At 36.3% G+C, this 18999-nt stretch overlaps 1 protein-coding gene across 1 annotated transcript in view; it reads right to left on the bottom strand.

Annotated features, from left to right (window-relative positions):
* Positions 1-18999, bottom strand: part of LOC113404270 (protein bark beetle) — a 29303-nt gene that overhangs the window by 4607 nt on the left and 5697 nt on the right. Inside the window, exons 2-6 of the mRNA XM_026645135.2 lie at positions 7666-7829; positions 1330-7544; positions 1019-1230; positions 623-758; positions 111-456 (exon numbers count right to left, since the gene is read on the bottom strand). Coding sequence (XP_026500920.2) covers positions 111-456; positions 623-758; positions 1019-1230; positions 1330-7544; positions 7666-7829 — 7073 coding nt within the window. The remainder of the gene's footprint in view (positions 1-110; positions 457-622; positions 759-1018; positions 1231-1329; positions 7545-7665; positions 7830-18999) is intronic.

An 18999-nucleotide genomic window follows, 5' to 3' on the forward strand; every position in this document is an offset into this window, starting at 1 on the left:
AGATTAGTTTACATATCAACATACAGTATACATGTTTACTCTGATCGAACACATCGTCGACCGACTCCTTAACTGTTAAGCGTAGATACAGCGAGTACATATAAACTCACGCGGATCGGGCGACGGTGATGATCTCGTAATCGTTGTCGGGGTTGGCGAACACGTTGTCGACGTAGTGCTGGCCGGCCGAGGCGGCGGCCACGGTGGCGCGGCCGTCGCGCGCCGAGGCCGCGTTGGCGTAGAACCCGTTGTGCGCCGCCGTCTGGTACACGGGCAGCCGCACGCGCCGGAAGCCCGACACCCGCAGGATGCGCCGGCCGGCGTTGGCGTGCACGTAGTTGTGCGAGAAGTTGGACACCACCTGCCGCAGCACGAGCACGTCCCGGAAGGCGGCGCGGTTGCGCGTGAAGTAGTTGCGGTACACGGTCAGCTCCTGGTACGGCGACGACTGCCGCCCTGCGGGAGGTGACGCTTTTGTCGAAGTGTTTTCCCGGAGGCACGTACCATTTTTTTTAAACCCGGTTTGGAACTCGAGGCGGCATAAATTTTGTCTCAATACGTCTAGGTTTATACGAATTTAAACTTCAAATAAAATCTATGCATTTCTTGAAAGGTGAGTTACCTTCGATCTGGAGACACGGCATATCGTGATTGGCGAGGAATAAATTATTATGGATCCATCCTCGGAGAGATGTCGCCGAGCTTCTCGAATCCGCTCGCACCAGTAAGCCACCGACGTTATCTCGTACTAAGTTATTCTGAAAATTTATATAAAATAGCATTAGAAATTACTTTTGAATAAAAGTGCCAAGAATTATGCGCAAAAAACAAAACATCATCAATACAGAGCACCACATATGGTGTCGAACAGGTATCGTGGTGAAACCAAACCACAAAAAAAGTACTTCTAAGAAGCGTTGGTGCTCAGGTAGGTTATCGTCCGTGTGACACAAACCAAATCATTGTATCTAAAATATACTAGACGTGGATATAAAAGTTTAAGTTTTTTCCAACTCACTCTAAATACTAAAGTTTGTGTATTCTGCACATCGACTCTGACGGCGGCCTGGCACGTGGTGAAGTTCCCGTAAAGCTTGAGACAGTTGTGAGTGATCTCGTTCCTGTTGATCGCCACCAGGGGGTTCACTTCTCCGACGGATTGGTAGGTGATAGCACCGTCGCGGTTGTCGGTGAGTTCACTGCTTGAAATGTTATGCTGAACGTCGCGATCTAAAAGAGAAGCATTATTAAGAAAACAATTTTATAATGCATTTATTAAAAAAGTAAAGCAATTGAGTATAAATAATGGTACAAATAGACAACACTTACTAAATCCAATAGCAGATATAGGTAAGGTAACAATTTCAGCAATGAACCCGTGAACAGACGCCGCACCGTTAGCGAACAGCTTGACGCTTAAGCTAGCTCCGTTGCTTCTAAAAAGTTTCTTCTCTTCCGGTGACCCGTTTTCCAAGTATCCGATTTGAGGTGCAGTTATATTGTAAATATCGCCATCGTAGAGCGTCAGCGAGTCACGCTTTCCGTAGTTGAGAGTGTGGTTAAATAAGTTAAATTGTAATAACCTAAATCCAAACGGTTTTACTCTGTACATACTTTTGAATATTTTTACACAATTGACCGGATTATTGTCATATTTGTAGTACAAAATGACTCTTTCTTCAACAGTTATAACTTTCGTGCTGTCGCAAATGTCTATTAGTGAAAATAAGTGATAAGGTAGGTTGAGGTCCTTCAATGGAGTAAAACTGGATTCTTCAGACTCCCTCCCCTCCCCGTTTAAGGAGATAACGCTGATCCCTTCCCCTAAAGTATTACTTATTGAGTTAAACATTATATTTATTGTATCTGTTGGGGAAATCAAATTGATGCCGTGGTAAGCACATTTGCTGATATTAACATTTTCAATAATTGGATTTTTTATAATACTTTGAATAGCGGGCGATTTTTCGTTATGTAATATTCCAGCGCCAATAATTTGCATGTGCTGCAACCTGCTCTCAACTTTTTTTAATGTTTCGTGAGTATGATGATCGTGAATTCTATGTTCGTACATAGAATATTCAAATTCTGGATTAGCAAAACGAATTCCTCCCCAGTATTCTAGACTTTCATCGAGATTTCTTGAGCCACAGTGAATAAATACGAATTCTGAATTCCATTTACAATCATGTCTGTGACCATATAATTGACCATTCAGACGAATGGGACAGTTCTCGTACCGGTCTTCGGTACCTACACATTGCAAAGGCTCAGGCCAAGACCATATGCGAGAAAGGGAACTGCTGTGGTATTCTACTCGTCTGTCGTGCGCAAAAAATACGTTTATCGGGTCAAAACCTAATGCGCGACAAACTACTTGAGCATTTCTTTCCGTAAACCGATTGTCGCACATCGGCACCCACTGCAATGTTGTCTTATTATAATATTCCAAAAATCCCTCATTGGCTCTTTCGTTATTGTTGTCATTGATCGAGCAGTTTCTATCCGTGCACAAGCGAATTGAATTTAACAACGTCATGGTTTCCAGCTGTCGCTTATGTTTGCGGTGAGCAGGTGAATATTGTCCGATATCTCTCTTCTCAATTTTGTTAACTTCTACATCAGAGGTGTATGGCATCGGTTTCATTATAATAGGTAATTGCCCGTGACCGATGGCATTAAGGATACCCATAACCAGTATACCCACATTCGGAGCAAACTCCATGACGACACCGGGATTTATCGTGAGTGTAACATCTGGCATTACCGTAATATCAGCTTTCACGACGTAAGGCGTTGCTCGAGCGTCCAATGTAAGATCGGACGTTAGACTCCCCCCAAGTTCATTTAGATCAATCATACTGTCAGGACTGAATGTTATGGATACACTTGCATCAAAGTTATCTTCAAGTAAGTAAGGTAAATATGTGGCAACAGCGTGGTTATTCCAATCGTCGAAATCAAATATTTGTTTCCTAATCTCTTTTTCATCAGAACTTCCCCACCAATTTTCTGTAACATCTAACAGATTATTTATTTTTGCAGTTTTGATACCAGCTAGTAAAGTATATTGAATGGCGTTATTTCCAAACAGGTTTCGGCTAACTTTTACTTTCTGAATTCCTTTAAATCCAATAACATAAGTGGGATCGAAGCTTCTTAGAAGGGCACCACGATTTACTTGCGACATATATTTATTATTTTTAACTTGATTATAGACGAATACGGCGAAAACGAATCCCATGATCTCACTTTGACTATCCATGTGGAATTGCACCATATATTGCCCATTGTTTCTTTCTATGAAGTTTCCATCTATCTTCATTTTCTTTTCCATGCCTCGAATGGATATCAATCCGCTTTTGCAATTGTTATCACTAAACACATTTTTCGTAATGTTAACTTCCGCAAAATGACCGTCGACAACAAATGCAAAGTTTTGGTTATTACGCCAAGTGTTATTATGTAGATAAGCAGAATGAGTGAAATTTTCATTGTACTGCCAAACATAAGGCAAGCCTATATCGAATCCTCCATATTTGTTTCTTTCTATCGTATTATCTTGGAGCACGTAATGATACAAATTGTTGGAACTTCTCAAATCTCTAGCGAAATGAAATATACCTTTACCGTTATCCGTAATTAAACTATTATTTACCATAATAGTTATTTCCGTAATGTTGCTTTCATGAATATCCCAAAACGGTGTGTTAATGTAGATTGCCTCTTCCGTGTTGTGAGCTATTTCGCAATTGATCAACTTAATAGTTTCGTTAGCTTTACGTAAGAAGTGATCGCCGATTTCGTTTAAATAACGATTATAATAGAGTGCTTTTACTCCTTTCGTGTTTCCCTTTATTTTTGTATTCGTAACCAGCAAAGTTGGAACTGGCCCTTTTACAATTCTATTCCGAATATTTTGCACCGGTGCTACAATTGTACTAACTACTAATACTACGCCACCTAAGGCTCTGGCACCGCTTTCATATTTCAATACGACACCGAAAGTATTACTCGTTGTTGGAAATGTAGACAGGTCACGATCGAGACACCATGCAGTGCTAGCTTCATTAATATTTTGTGAATCATATATACATATACTTTCTGTTGAGAAATTATGTATTGGATTTAACAGTTGAAGTCCAAGTACATAACCAGGGTTGCATCTAATATTATAAGTTTTGACAATATTTTCATTGTTATTTTTTGTAAAAACGATATGCCTAGTTTCTCCATTGACTAGGGATATATCTGTTTCGTACTCAGGCACCATTATAGGATGATAGTTCGACTCATTCATGTCGAAACTTGGATCCAGATTAAACCATCCAGATATTTCTCTCTGTTGTGGACCGGTTATGTGTGGATTATGAGAAATCCCAGCAATTTCATTGTTTTCTATAACAGAACTATAAACCTTCAAACCTAACTGCTTGAAACTAATACCGCTACCTTTATTGTTGCTAAATTCAGAGTTTCTGACTGTATTGATGGCGTCAGATCCGTATAAATCAGAATATAAAATTCCTAAGCCGTCGTGGTAATTGTTGGCGATTTTGACACTTTCTAGACTATGCCGAGCAAAATCGATCTGAAGCGCTGGCTTGAACGAGTTTGAGGAATAGTCAAGGAGTCCAGCTTTTTCTATGCTTACGTACTGTAGATCAGCTCTTTCAGCGATGACACTGAATCTTACTCCAGCCCAACTTGTTTCATAACATCTTATCCCAACGTCATTTTCATGTGTACAAGAATTTTCAAAGCTTTCTAATGTTTCAGCCTTACATTTAGTTATATCGTTATCAAATTCTGTACATTCTACATTCGAGAGAACAATATCTTCAGATATTCCAGCATTAGGAATTTCATTAGGTTCCAAAAACCAATCATCAGGATTTAATGCCAAACCAAGTTGATTGCATACCAATGCAGCGTTTACAATATTCCAACGATAATTACATATCGTTCCCCATTTATTATCTATTCGAACTTGTAACTTTCCCTCGTGAGGTGTTCTGCCGCCTAAAAGTCTTATTGGGACGATTGGCTCTTGGTAGCCTGGAGTAGTCGGTTCTAACTCTGAATCTGTTTCATACACACTATCATTAGTCATAGTTACTTCTTCTTTCAAGGTAAACGTAATATCATTGGGCCGTTTTCCTTTCGCTTCTATTTTTCCTGCAATCATCATTCCTATTGCAGGTGGAAATTTCAACGTGACTCCCGACTGCAAAATCAGCCTGCCTCCGGGACGAATATTGATGTCTTTGTCCACATCGTATTCTCCTTGTCTCAATATTTCAATTCCTTCTACTTCACCTCCAACCGTGGAAGATCCAGGTACATTAAACTGCGGTACGTACAGTGAATTATAATTAATTTGGGTGGCACCGGGATTACTACTATGCAATAGATAGGGCATATAAATAATTTTAGCTAAATTATATCTATCTTTTCTATGAAACAATCTCTTATAAACTTTTTCTTCTTCTCCAAATCCGAGCCAGTTAAATGTACAATTTAGAATTTTACTTTGATCTTCGACGTGTGAACCAATTTCATATTGTGCCTCGGGATTATTTATAATATTCCTGAAAACGTCGATGTTACTTGAAGCTAAAACTATAGTTGCAGCGACCCTACTTCTCGGAGTAAGTCGCGACGATAAACCTTCCAATGGTTCAAATGGCTCTCTTGCTTTATTTTCGCGAAGATAATTTCTTGTAAACAAGATATACTGAATATCACTGTATGGCGAAAGTCCAAAATTTACTACGAATGGTCCTCTATTGCCATAGAAATAGTTATGTTGTATATCGAATCTAGCCGGTAATATTTCGAATTCTTCCAGATATTTTCCTTCGATTCTATTTAGTATAGCAATTGCACCATATTCGCCATGTTCGAAATAATTGTATTCAATTCTTCCAATAACATTTAGTGCTGGTCGAATTTTTAAAGGCACTCGTTGATTTTGATAAAATCTATTGTGCCCTATTTGTAAGTAGAGCAATTTGATCGGATCGTTAAATCTCCAACATGTGTTTATTTCCACGGTGCTCTCCACGCTAGAATTAAACCAATTTCCGGTTACGTTCACCCAACTATCACCACAAAAGTTTCCGTGGAGAATACCAACATCTAAATTTTTAAAAATTTCTGAATATTCTACGACGGTGGTTTGGTTTATTGGTATGTATTCAGTCTCCTGCGTATTGTTCAACCAAACTGCTACACCATAACCTTGGTTAGAACTTATAATACTTCTTGAGATGTTTCGATTGCCTCCAGTTACAGTGATGTTAACGCCATCGCCTTGGTTGAAAGAGATTCTGCTCTCCGTTACGTTAACATCTCCTGCACCGTTCACTACTTGAAGACCAGCTACGTGATTATTATTAGATATGGATGTTCGATGGATGTGAATTTGGGAACGAAGGTTCTCGATAACAACACCTCTGCCATTGTTGTCGGAAATAACCGTGTCAGTTACATTCAAATCGTAAGTTTTACTTATTCCTGACATTAACCTCAAAAATCCTACAATATCCGTTCGTGTATTGGCACGGAACCTCACGTACATTCTGTTTCTCGTGGATGTGACACTTTGTGGCCGAGTGTGGTTTCGTATATTAAATTGTAATAGTAGTTTATCGTTTGCCGTTAAACCGTCGTATATGAATATTTCCCCGGTATCGTTTTTATTAGTCAATAGCTTTATAAAGCTGAGCGTGAGGACGTGGTCAGGTCTCGTGTAAAATTTTTGATTGCAATCTCTTTCCATATTGGAATATCTCGATTGCTCTATGGACATTTGAATGGGAAATGTTTGACTGGGTGTAGACGCGAGAGTACACAAATCAAAGATTTCGCTGCGATCGAACTTCTCATCTATATTCATTTCGTGCACCACGTATTTGACCCCGTCGCCGCCGTTGTCGTGAATCAGGCAATTCTCGATCTTTGTCATACCGTAGGTAGAATTAACATATACACCGTAACCTCTATTATTTTGTATTGTGCAGTTGTTTATTATGATTGGAGCGTCGGGTGATGTCACGTTTATAGCGTTAAAGGCAGAATTCGATATTTCTATATCTTCCATTAAAGGGGGGACGCCTATTATATCCAAAGTGCTCGTTGCGTTATTATCTCTTCCTAAACCTGCATTTTTAATAGTTATATGTGCCAATTTTGACATGGATGTTGGAACGTATAGAGTATTAGCCGCTGTAAGTAACCTTTCATAAACGGCGTTTTCGAATCTTATACCCCTCCAATGCACACCCGAATTTCTCAACTCATTATCGTCGTGATGAGGTTGGCACTGGATACCGAGGTCAGGGTGGTAGTCACATACGCCTGATCCCAGTTGTCTAGAATTCCAATCGCACTGGAAGAGGTCGTATTCCGTGCCTTTACACTTGGGTTCCTCAAGTAACAGTCGCGCCCGCCTGCCTGGTTGTCGATCCATCCAATTGTAAAACGTTCCGCCCATGAAGCCTAATTGCCTGCACGCTGTTTCCATGTCGTTGATGGTCCAACTGGAATAAAATAGAAAATAATTTTATAGATCGTCTAAATCAAACAGTATTCGAAGTTCTGAATTCTAACAACAGGACTCATTTGAAGAACTAATGAAGACAGACAATCGCATGATCTTACTTTCTTGAGTTTGAGCAAACGGATCTCCATTGTCCTCGATGTAAAAGCTGAACTCTGCCAGCTAATATAGATGGGCCGTCAACAAGACGTATGTCTGGAAATGCTTTAGATTGTTTTTGAGGTTCTTCTGTACTCGTAAATGTTATACTCCTTCCAGGCTCTCCCTGAAAAATAAAAGTCAATTTTAAATACTTGTGTATACGATAGCGATTGATGTATCTAATGTATATATTTATTTAACTCTATGTATTAGAATATAAACCGAGCTTAAACTTTATTAAAATTTAAGCTAGGTATCTATGGCTTAATAAATATCGTTCAAAAACAGTAACTGGCCGTGATTAAGTATCGCTACATTGCGTTTTTGTTTTAAGTTTAATGATCTTCCTATTCCCATTGTTAGGCCATTTCTATTAACAATATTACGTTTTGCAAGCTATCGTTTATGAACGGAACGTTTCCGTTTCGCACGTCCGCGCATTCGCGATACGAATCGCCCCCGCTTTACATCACCCGATTAATCGAATTTAGGTCTTGCAGAACGCGACTGTAGCAACGATAAATATTTTATCTATAAAACAGTACTTAACAGTCTTGAAAGAAAATGCATACTATTTTATAATCTAAATACCACGTTATAAATATATTCATTAACTCACAAAAGTACTGTTGTATATGGATTTGATATTCTATATAAATTATGATATTAGGCATAGTTGAATAAATCTGGTAAGAGCAATGTAACTCAACTACAGTGTGATTGAGTGAGTGTGTCCAGTGCACGTGCTTTTGTAAAATCAACTTTATCAATGAAACCTTTAAGAATCATTAAATATTTCCTCATACGCATCAGCACCAGGGGTCAGTCGTTCGTGACGGTATGAATGGGAATTGTGAAAAGGCAGGAAGCCATACACGTGAAGTGCAAGGGCGCATGGATACGTGGGCCGCGCGTGCGCAGGCAACTAACAGATGTAATATAACATCATTATTAAGCTTTTGTTTTTATAAGTGTGTATAAATGTTATTTACAACAAATTTAAAAATATTAATCAACTCTCCATTTCCTCCATAATGTAATTCACAGCGACCTTATTGAGTACATTTTAACTTCGTCATAGACAGGTAGAAAAAAATCGGAATATTTAGAGAATGCATGTGTCATAACTATAATAAACTCTCATCTATTTCAGATTTTTGTATAAAAGAACTTTAGTTTTTGTTCATGACATATTTTTGAAGGGATTTATCATAGAAAATATTACTAACTACTTGTGTTGCTATCGCTAACAAATCAATAAATACAAAGTTTCCCCCGTCTTATTCTAGGATATATTCCAACAACATAGCAAGTTCAATTCGAATCATCTCAGCCGTGTTGTGTCTGACCGCGAGGAACAAATATCTAAATTCTACAAGAATAAACGTTCATTTTTTTTACGACAGAAATTATTAATCAATTTATAAAACGATTCGATACGATATTTTTTGAAAGAGAAAGTATCGAGTTTTTGAGGATTTCGATGAATACGTGAACTGGTAGGGGTTTTCAGAATTTCAACTTTCTCGGGTGAGTCATGTAACTATTGCTGTTCGCTTGCACCATCAATATTGTTATATTATAACAACTGAATAGTGAGTAGATCGTTTAGTTACATTATAATTCGTAGTACCATTTCATACTATACAAAACTATAACGGCTCTATGAACGTTCCCCTTGAGTAAGTTCAACCACAGAAAAAAGAACATTCGTAGACATCATTTTGTCATTAGTGTAATTTTTGTGGCAGGTCGGATAGCCGTTAAGCTATCGCGGCTGACTGATATCGTGTAGGGTTAACAAAATCATACTTTATAAAAGGAACTATTTTAATAATTATAGTGGAGATGAATATAATCCTCGGACGAATATTATTTGTATAGTCATTTCCGAACGAAAAAGGATTGAAGATAAACAAACTTAGATTTATATTTAGATTTACCTTTTCCATGCTATATAGTGCTGCTAATAGTGTATAGATAATTATATATTTATTTTCAACACAAAACTATTCTACTTAACTAGTTTAATTTTACTTCCAAAGTTCCGATAACAGCTTTCGTCGACGTTCAAAACGCAAATTCATAATGAATATCGTAAAGTATAATTCAAGCTCTCGACCGACCGATATAGCGTCAATTGATTGATCATGTCAAATGAAGTTTATTCGGCTTTTCCTGTATATGTATGGAATAAGCTACATTTTGTTACAGCCTAAAGTTGTGATGCGCAAGTAACAGTCTGTCCATTTCTTACGTCATCACAGCTATATCAATGAACCAACTTTAAAATAATTGGGAAAAAACGTCACCCGATTTTTGATAAGAATAATATTGAATCTGCGGGTAAAATAAAGTTGATGCAGACGAAGTCTCGGGACATAGCTATATAACAATATCGCCAAAACAACAACTTTTTGATAACTTTTGACACATGTATAGCCTCATTATTTTTTCTATCGTTACTCTATTCGAAGTAGCGTATTGATTATTAAATATTAATATCAAACAGTTATAACTGATTCTTAAAGGCTTGGGCGGTCGGCAACCCTACGAGACAAGTAGAACAGACTAGAATGGGCTGAGGACATCGCAAGGACGTATCAGAGTTTATGATGAGTCAGGCAGGTCGATGGATCTAATACTAGTTTGAATATGAATATTTTGTTAGATGCCTAGCAGATTTAAGATTGTTTAATACATTCTTCATGAAAAGAAAATAAGCTTGTTGTTATTAATATGTGCAGATGAAAAATGTTTCTGTAACTACTGTAAATCTGTTGTCAACTAATAATGTTACCAAGTTGTGTAATTGTTATTGATTTTCTGACTACTGGTTGGTTCAATTAGTTCAAAAAACATAAATTGTTATTTTCTTCATTGTTTACTTATTTCACGTGCATACTTAGGAATCCATACGCAAATATTCGAGACAAAGGTAAACTAATCCGATTAAAAAATTAAGAAATGCCACACGCAATTTTAGCATTTTCCGACATTAAATAAAATATCAGCTTGTAAATATGCTGCGCGTGTGCAACATTAGAAGGTTTATGAAGCTTACAACATCACGGTAATTCTATACTTGTTAGTACTCGTGGCAAAATTTCATTTGTAATATGCAGGTTTCCTAACGAAGCTTTCCTTCATCGCCGAGCACGAAAACACGTGCATGTTGAGGTTTGAAGCCGCAATCTTCGGTTAAGATTCACGTGTTTTAGACATTTAGCTAAATCTACTTGTTTGGACGTTATAAGCATTAAGTTATTTTTTACTTAACAATTATTTACATGTAACTCCGATGAAATTCACTCAATGGCAAGAATCTTTTAAAGCCTGGTGGATGCCAACCATTCTCCAACCAGTCAGGAATACAATGAGTGTGATTTTCGGTTAGAAAAATGATAGTCGGTATTCGTAACAGGCAAAAGGGATCTGGCATCTTACAGCTTATGGTCATACACACCACCTTTACTTTTTGATTTTATTTTGAACTAACTTAGTAGACATATAAATTTACATTACATAACTACTTTCGTGAATTACACACCCATATTCCTCCCTATAATTGAATGTTTATTCACAGCACCTGCGAAGCATCGAGCATGTAATGGCCGACAGATTCCAAGTCGTCTGGACTTCCGGCAAACAATGCGATCCTCGTGGCATGTCGCGTAGAATATTAAATGAGCGTTGTTAAAAGGAACATACTCACTCAGTCATCCAGTCACTTCACTTTGCCAATATTTGGGCTGTATTGGAGATTTGTTGACACTAATATCAAAGATTAGCTAAATATTTGTGGAACACGATTCCCAAAAAATCTGATGATCCAATTTTAACATTTCTGAAGCAATTATGAAAATAAAAAACCGTAATTAAATAGGTAGTTTGCTCAGTAGTTGAAAACGTTAACAATTTGAATATAATCGATGTTCGTTTGTCATGTCATAGCCCAAGCTATTTTAGTCTACGCTTAATCACTACGTCACAAACATCGTAATGTTATTCCTTAAACGGTCATTGCGTTCGGTTGGAAAAGCCGGTCGTGATTCGAGCGATTTCTCCATCACTATTGACTTTCTGCTAAATTATCTAGCTCGAAACGCTGAAGCACGAAAACGTGATGTTCAATGTTTTATTAGACAAATTAATACTTTTGTCGATAATTCGGTATTTTCAAAATATATTATAGTTTATACTATCAGCTCACGTCAGCCTTTACAACCACTGGACTGTTGTAGTGGTGCTTTTCTATTGGAATAATAGAAATAATTACTAATTAATCAATCAAATTAAAAATTGAGGATACAATTAAATCAAATTGCACTTATCAACAATAGACTACATTCCATGTATCAGGTAATAAAAAAACGTATACCAACTTATATAATTTAACAACTTATGTGACCAAAATAATCTTGTAGCTTATACATTAATATTGTTTTAACATAAAATTGAAATGCATAACTTTACGTATTTTATGCCTGCGGGATTTTGATTAGAAAGAAATGAACGCTTTGAAGACATATTTAGGAAGGATGTGTTGACTTCGTAGTTTGTATGCAGAGGAACTTTGTACTAAGATAATATACTGTGAAAATTTCTTTGTTCAAGTTACAGATTTTTTACAAAACGCTGATAACTTTGCATAACTACAAATGTTTATAATACTTTTATTGACTACTTAAGGTTTTAACAGACACATCTAAACGAACACGTGTGGACAACACAAAAGTAAGCAATGTCTCTTATGGAGACGCAGCTGTATATGAATGTGATTAGTTATGTGATATTATATAATACATCTATTATCAAGGTGAGAATAATTAAACAAACTAGTCACGACTTTAGTCGTCGCATGCAATAGGTTAATGACCCGAGTGCTTAATGCAATATACGATTGCATTTACTTTTGTTTAATAATAGATCTATCCGAATGATACAGAGAATATATGTTTTAAGGACAACGCATTTTGATACTATAATGGGCTTTAGTTTTTATATGAATAAGACTTGTGTTTTTAGTAGTAACTCTGTTAACTTCCCAATATGAAGTCCATTCTTATGTTGAACTTCGAGCTACTACTGATTAATGCGAAATCCTTCACAGAAAAACCTTATACGGTTTAATTGGCTTGAACCGGGAATATCAACTCAGGGTCTCCGGATCTATAGCACGAAAAAACCACTAGACCAATGAAGCATTCCCTAATTGATGCCTATAATGTTTTGTAATTATAGATAAAAAGTTTTAAAAAAAGTACTACTATATATTTAGGTTGAGTTCAGTTGTATTTTATTATCTAAACAAAGATGTCACGCTTTTCACAATCACAAGCAGAGCGAAACGATGGTATCTCTTGGACCGAATGTTTGTGACACCATGGCAATACCATGTCACTGTCCTAGTAAAAAAGCATTTTTCATGAAATGAATACATCCAGCGATAATGTCATCCTATTATAAACACCGGTACAAATAAAACATTACAACAGCATCAAGATTTGTTTATATTATGAAAACACTAGCCGCCAGCCGCGGCTTCGCACGGGTGCAATTTATTAATAATAAATATGAGAAATGCTCTTAGCAATAATTAGGTACCGAGGTGTTTTTATTTTACAACGTTTATTTATTCGTTTATATAAGTATTTTATAAAAGAGAAATATGAATAGTTAGTTTATTGTTACAGCCAGTTATCCAAACACCCGTTTCGCAGCGAACGTTTTTTGTCCTTGTATATATAAGAAAGACACGGTGGCATTTTCTAAAGTATAAAGTCGAATTTTATGGTGTAGAAGACAATTTTAACCTGTATCAAATGCACAAGGTAACTTGTACATATATATGTATATGAAGTATATAAGAAATAATGCCATATCGGCATTATTTCTACGCAATTCAACGATTCCTGCATCGTTAACAACCTCACGACCAAGACATTTAACATTTAGCATAGAGATGAGCCATTTAGAATTAAAATATACTACATTTCAAATGATATCCTAGCCTTGAAGATTTTACATTATAATTTAATATTTATTTATAAGATGGCGCAACATATAAACTAGTAAGCTAATATTTTTTTGGTTTATAACAGCGATGAAATGAAAGCTTTTGTTAGTAAAGGTGTTATAATTAAACTTATTCTTATGATATTCACATAGTATTACTTATTTTTTAATACTGTTTACTGAGCCGAGCCCAAATGATCAGGGTGAGGGTAATTTACCAAAAAAATGAAAAAAAATACTGTGAGGGGTGCGATTAATAAATACGACAGCGACAGCGACACGCCACCGATTAAGGAAGTTAACAATAGCTTTTTGTTCCTTTCCCCTTAGCCGTTGTTAACAGATACATACAATAATTGTTTTCTCCGTAACTCACTCGTAGTTTGGTTGACTGCACGTACCGAAGTCCTGCGTTCAAACTCAAGGTCGGGTCTTTACTGTGTTTTTCTCCCAATGCCAAGTTATTTGTATAAACACAACGGTACCGTGGAAAGCATGTTTCGAGTCTTTCGAATCTTTCAACTCACTCCGGTCGCGCAGGATTTTATTATGAGAGTGAGGCATAGAGAGTGCACTCGCATTGTTTTTGCGCACACACTTGTGCGCTGCAATATCTGCTGTACAGCTGGCCAGTCTCACTTGGAAACGACCATGGCCGAAGTCAGTCACGATGACATCATCTTCATAGGTATGTTGTTTCTCATGATAATAAATACAACAACAATGTATTCTACTATAGACGCTCTGTGCGTATTTTAGCATCTGCAAGATCTTTTAATTTCGAAAGCAACACAGTTCAAATCATTGTGCAATAAGACGTACACTGAATGAATTTGCGAGCGGAACCCGGTGACAAATCAGGCATAAAGACAAACGATTCGAAAGTCGATACTCAGAGGAACCACAGTTCGAGTAACAAAAGTACAGTCGCAATGCAGTTGCACGAACCGAGTCGCGGTTTACGCAACGTCAACCTGTCGCCGGTCTCGTTTCATTGCCAGCCACCAGCCACCAGCCCGCGGGGCTGTCTGTGACTTTTATATAATTAAAAATATTACACAGTCATGTTTACAGCCTGTTTGATTCTGACCTCTCAGGCTGTTTTCGGTCGTATTTCGAACAGTCAGTTATAAATATTATTAAAAGCAAGCATGGATAGTTCTCTCCATGATTCTATATATGGTTATTTAAAAAGAAAAGTAATTGATTTATTTTTATAAATGTAATAGTTTTGAATGTCAATGTCAATATCAACATGTAGACGGCGCCTCCCACGTCTAGCGTCGCCTTGGAAACGTGAAGCGAATCTAATAGCACTCCAGTAAGATCGCACTCGCAGATATCTTTGGGCATTGGCCTTATTTGTACCGGTTGCCATCATTAACACCATTGCGTAATGTCTGAAACGAGAAATATCGAAACTATGGCTGCTATTTTTAATTACACTTGATACGATATCATTTCAACTTATAAGTCTTAATTACGAGAATATTACTTTGAATTACTTCAACGAAATTCAACTTTATATTTATTTACAACTAGATACAAAAGATTAAGCCTTTGAGTGTTTCGTAGGCGTAGTTTTGTACATAAGAATTCGATGTACGGTGTAATTGCAGTCTTTCTACTGGGTGAGCCTTGGTTGCAATAAAACTAGTCGGATGGCAATCTTGACAATTGAGTGGACTGGTTTATGTAACATCTTACGGATGAAATAAAAACATAAAACATCTGCCTGCTGTATTACTGCAGAATTATTATGATTACATGCTAAACTATTTTACATATGATTATAAGAGTATATAAAGTTAATTTAGTGCATAAACAACTCTACTTGTGTGATCAGATAGATAATTAAATAATAAAATGCCCAAATACATGTGATAACGCCGTATATTTCAAATGAAAAAATTAATATTTTTCAAAAGCGATTTCAATGCGATCGAACTTTATAAGTCCATCATCGACAGATGACAAAACGCACCGCTTTCTTTATTTTCCAAGCGATTAAGATACCGACGATAAATTTTCTTGAAAACATGTTGTAGTTAAATGTTATCCGTGGCTAATCACTGCAGTAACTTTGACTGGAAAACTGCTTTAACTTGGATAAACAATAGTCGGCCCACGAAGGGAATAAAACTATTCTACTTTATATTATTTATTGTACAACCTTAAAAATTCTCATTGTGTCATTGATATTTTATCACTTTTAGCACTAAAAGTGCGGGGAATGCAGTAAGATCATCAATGTAATAAAAATATAACTTTATAGTTTTTTTTTTTTTAAAAAGACTTGGAGTTCACATGTCATCTATCGATTCTGTAATGCTCACATCCTCGTTTAATTAATTGTCGACCCATGTTTAAATGATGGGAACATGTAATTTGTCCTTTAGAAATATGTCGGTTGTGCAGCGTGAGTATTGCCTAAGAGCGCATTCCACTTTCGGTTTACAACCACAATTGCAAGTTATTGAATATCGCATGATATAATATGAAGTATGCTCTTATATATCTGTACCCTGTACAAGTCACACTCGGGTTAGGTTGACTGTTATAAGTCCTGTGACTTGTGGCAGTCAACCCAACACGAGTGTTACTGAACAAAATAAAAAAGCTGGTATCTTTTATATGAAATAAAAATACGAGAACATGACATGCCGTGTGTATATCCAAACAATAGAATAAACTTAAATATTAAGTTGAACTATACATTCAAATGCTATTCAGAGGTAAGATACATTTTACACAAGTACTCGTTTGCAGTAAGTGACCTTAGAAGCTAACAATGGGTTCATTAACCTTAGTAAGTTATTGCTATGTATAAAGTTTCTAAGATCCAAATTCGACATCAGATAATGATGACTTTAACAGTATTTGGTGTACAAAAATTAAATTCAAATGTTCATCGTTAATATTTTTCATGTTAGTATTTATGAACATCTTTAATGTCCCGGTGCGGTCTTTATTCATCGCGGCTCACAGTCTGGCGCCAAGTAAAAATGTTTTTCGAGTTTCGACGTTCTAAATGCAAGCCTTTGTTAGATGCGCCGCCAGCACGATTTCCTTCACCTTTCAGGACTGCTGCGCCCCTCTATCTTTCTAATCTTCATCAAGTGAAAGTAAATATATTTCATATCAGAGAATAAGTCCTAAGTCAACAATTATATTCGCTTTATACATCAACTTCCGGAGTAATCCGACATGTTATAAAAAAACACAGTCATTGCCGACTTTGTTAGTCTAATCTATTTGAGGCATGTGATAAACAATACTCCAAAAACGCACATAGAGGGCCTCGTAATGCATAGCTTATCCGCCACGTTTCTCCATTTTGGATGAGCTGGTATATAGTCGTTAAAAATCCTAAGATATCTATTCACATTGAAACTTAACCACAGGCTCCGCAAAAAGTATCACGGTATTTCAAGTTGTACATTCTTGGTAAGATTATATTTACATATTTAACATTAAAGGCAAATTCAGAAGTCACGGTCGCAGCTAGTTGAATTATGGGCCTAAGAACTATGACAGTTTTAAATGTGTAGTAGTTGATAAAATATTAAGATAGCAGAGGAAGTAACACTACACCACGAGTTAGTCAGTATCGCGTGATATTGTAAACAATGCTGATAACGGATGAATCATGTTTCTTTTTACTACTTCTCAATAAAATTATATTTTAAACGTCACCTATTTTTCATTCATAATAAGTTCATAATTATATTTAATAATTGATGTGTTCTGCGAATGATAAGCTGTCGCTTGTGCGATCTTATAGTACATAAATTGTCAGTTAAACAGTAAATACGTTATCATTCGTTAAATATTACGATATAAAATTGTACAAGAATTATCTTGTAGTATTTTGCTATAATGTATCGTTACTTAGTTGATATAATGTACCTACCTTAGTCAATAATGGATGAATAGAACTTACTACAGTAATTTTGAAATGTTGTTTAAATTTACAGAAACATTAAACAAAGAACCATTTAATATAACTTCAGGTAACGGCCTTTGTAATACCTTAAACAGTTACATATTTACATACGCTAACTACTGGTAGCTATTACCTAACGTTCAAGGCAGTTCATTCCACATTAAGAGTTGCTACCGAATATGTTATGTTCTTATAAGGTACTGAAATAATACTATTATCGTTTGAATATGGGCTTCTATAGAATGCGTTCATGCATGACAATTAATGCGATATCGATAATGGTTTCACTATGAAATAAAGAAATTTAATCATAATTTATAGTTTAAAATAACAGCGAGTGCTCTGCGGATAGAGAACGTAGATATTAAACGAATTACGCAAATTCCGAACCAAATACGCATTAATACGTTTGAATGGGCTTAATTTGCCTTTGAATTACATCTGGTACCTAGGCGGTGGAGTACAACGTTGGGAGTTGTCGTGTCGATAGAATTTTTGACACATTTGTATCCACTAGAGCATCGTGGTAAAGAAAGCTTTTTAAGAGGAGATATTTACTTTTTACTACAATTTATAATAATTAATACAAGTTTCGTTGTTTTATAAATGTATAAAGAGGTAGTCTTATTCTAATGATTGTCTCGTTCAGTATTGTCTCGATAGTCTTATTCGTGCAGACCATAATGTTGTCAATGCGAAAGTGTGTTTGTTGGTTTATAGGTTTGTACTTCTCTCACGCAACATCGGCGCAGCGGGTTTTTGTCCCGGAATAACACGCGGGAGCGACGCGCGACGTCGGGAACAGACAAGTAACATATCAATTGATTTTCGTTTCACTTTTATTATATATATATATAATAGTACAATATAATAGAAACAATAAAAGTGAAACGAATATATTTATTTCACCTGGACAATTCATTAGTTCTTACTTTGTGTCTGCGCCTTTCGTACTGGATAACGAGTTTCCAATTCCAATATCAATGAAAACTTTTTTAAAACAAAACAATAAAAATATAAACGGCTTCGTGTGTGTGGAATTGAGAATATCCCATTGTAATTTCTCTCTTCTCATTCAATAAATATATTTTATTCAATATTCGGTATCTAACAAAATCGACATCATCATCATGGATATTTATTTAAGGCAAAGCTTAAAATTCATTACGCCGAGGTTGATAAAAGAAAAACATTGAATTCTCGCGTTCCACTCTTACTTGTGAGCCGTACGTACGACGCTAGAAATACTCACGAGTAGCTAGACGTAACGCATTAAGATTGAGTTGTTAGTATGATAATACCTGTAATGTATACGAGTCATTCAACCGCC

Source organism: Vanessa tameamea, chromosome 10 (assembly GCF_037043105.1).
Source record: "Vanessa tameamea isolate UH-Manoa-2023 chromosome 10, ilVanTame1 primary haplotype, whole genome shotgun sequence".
NCBI classification, from domain to species: domain Eukaryota; kingdom Metazoa; phylum Arthropoda; class Insecta; order Lepidoptera; family Nymphalidae; genus Vanessa; species Vanessa tameamea.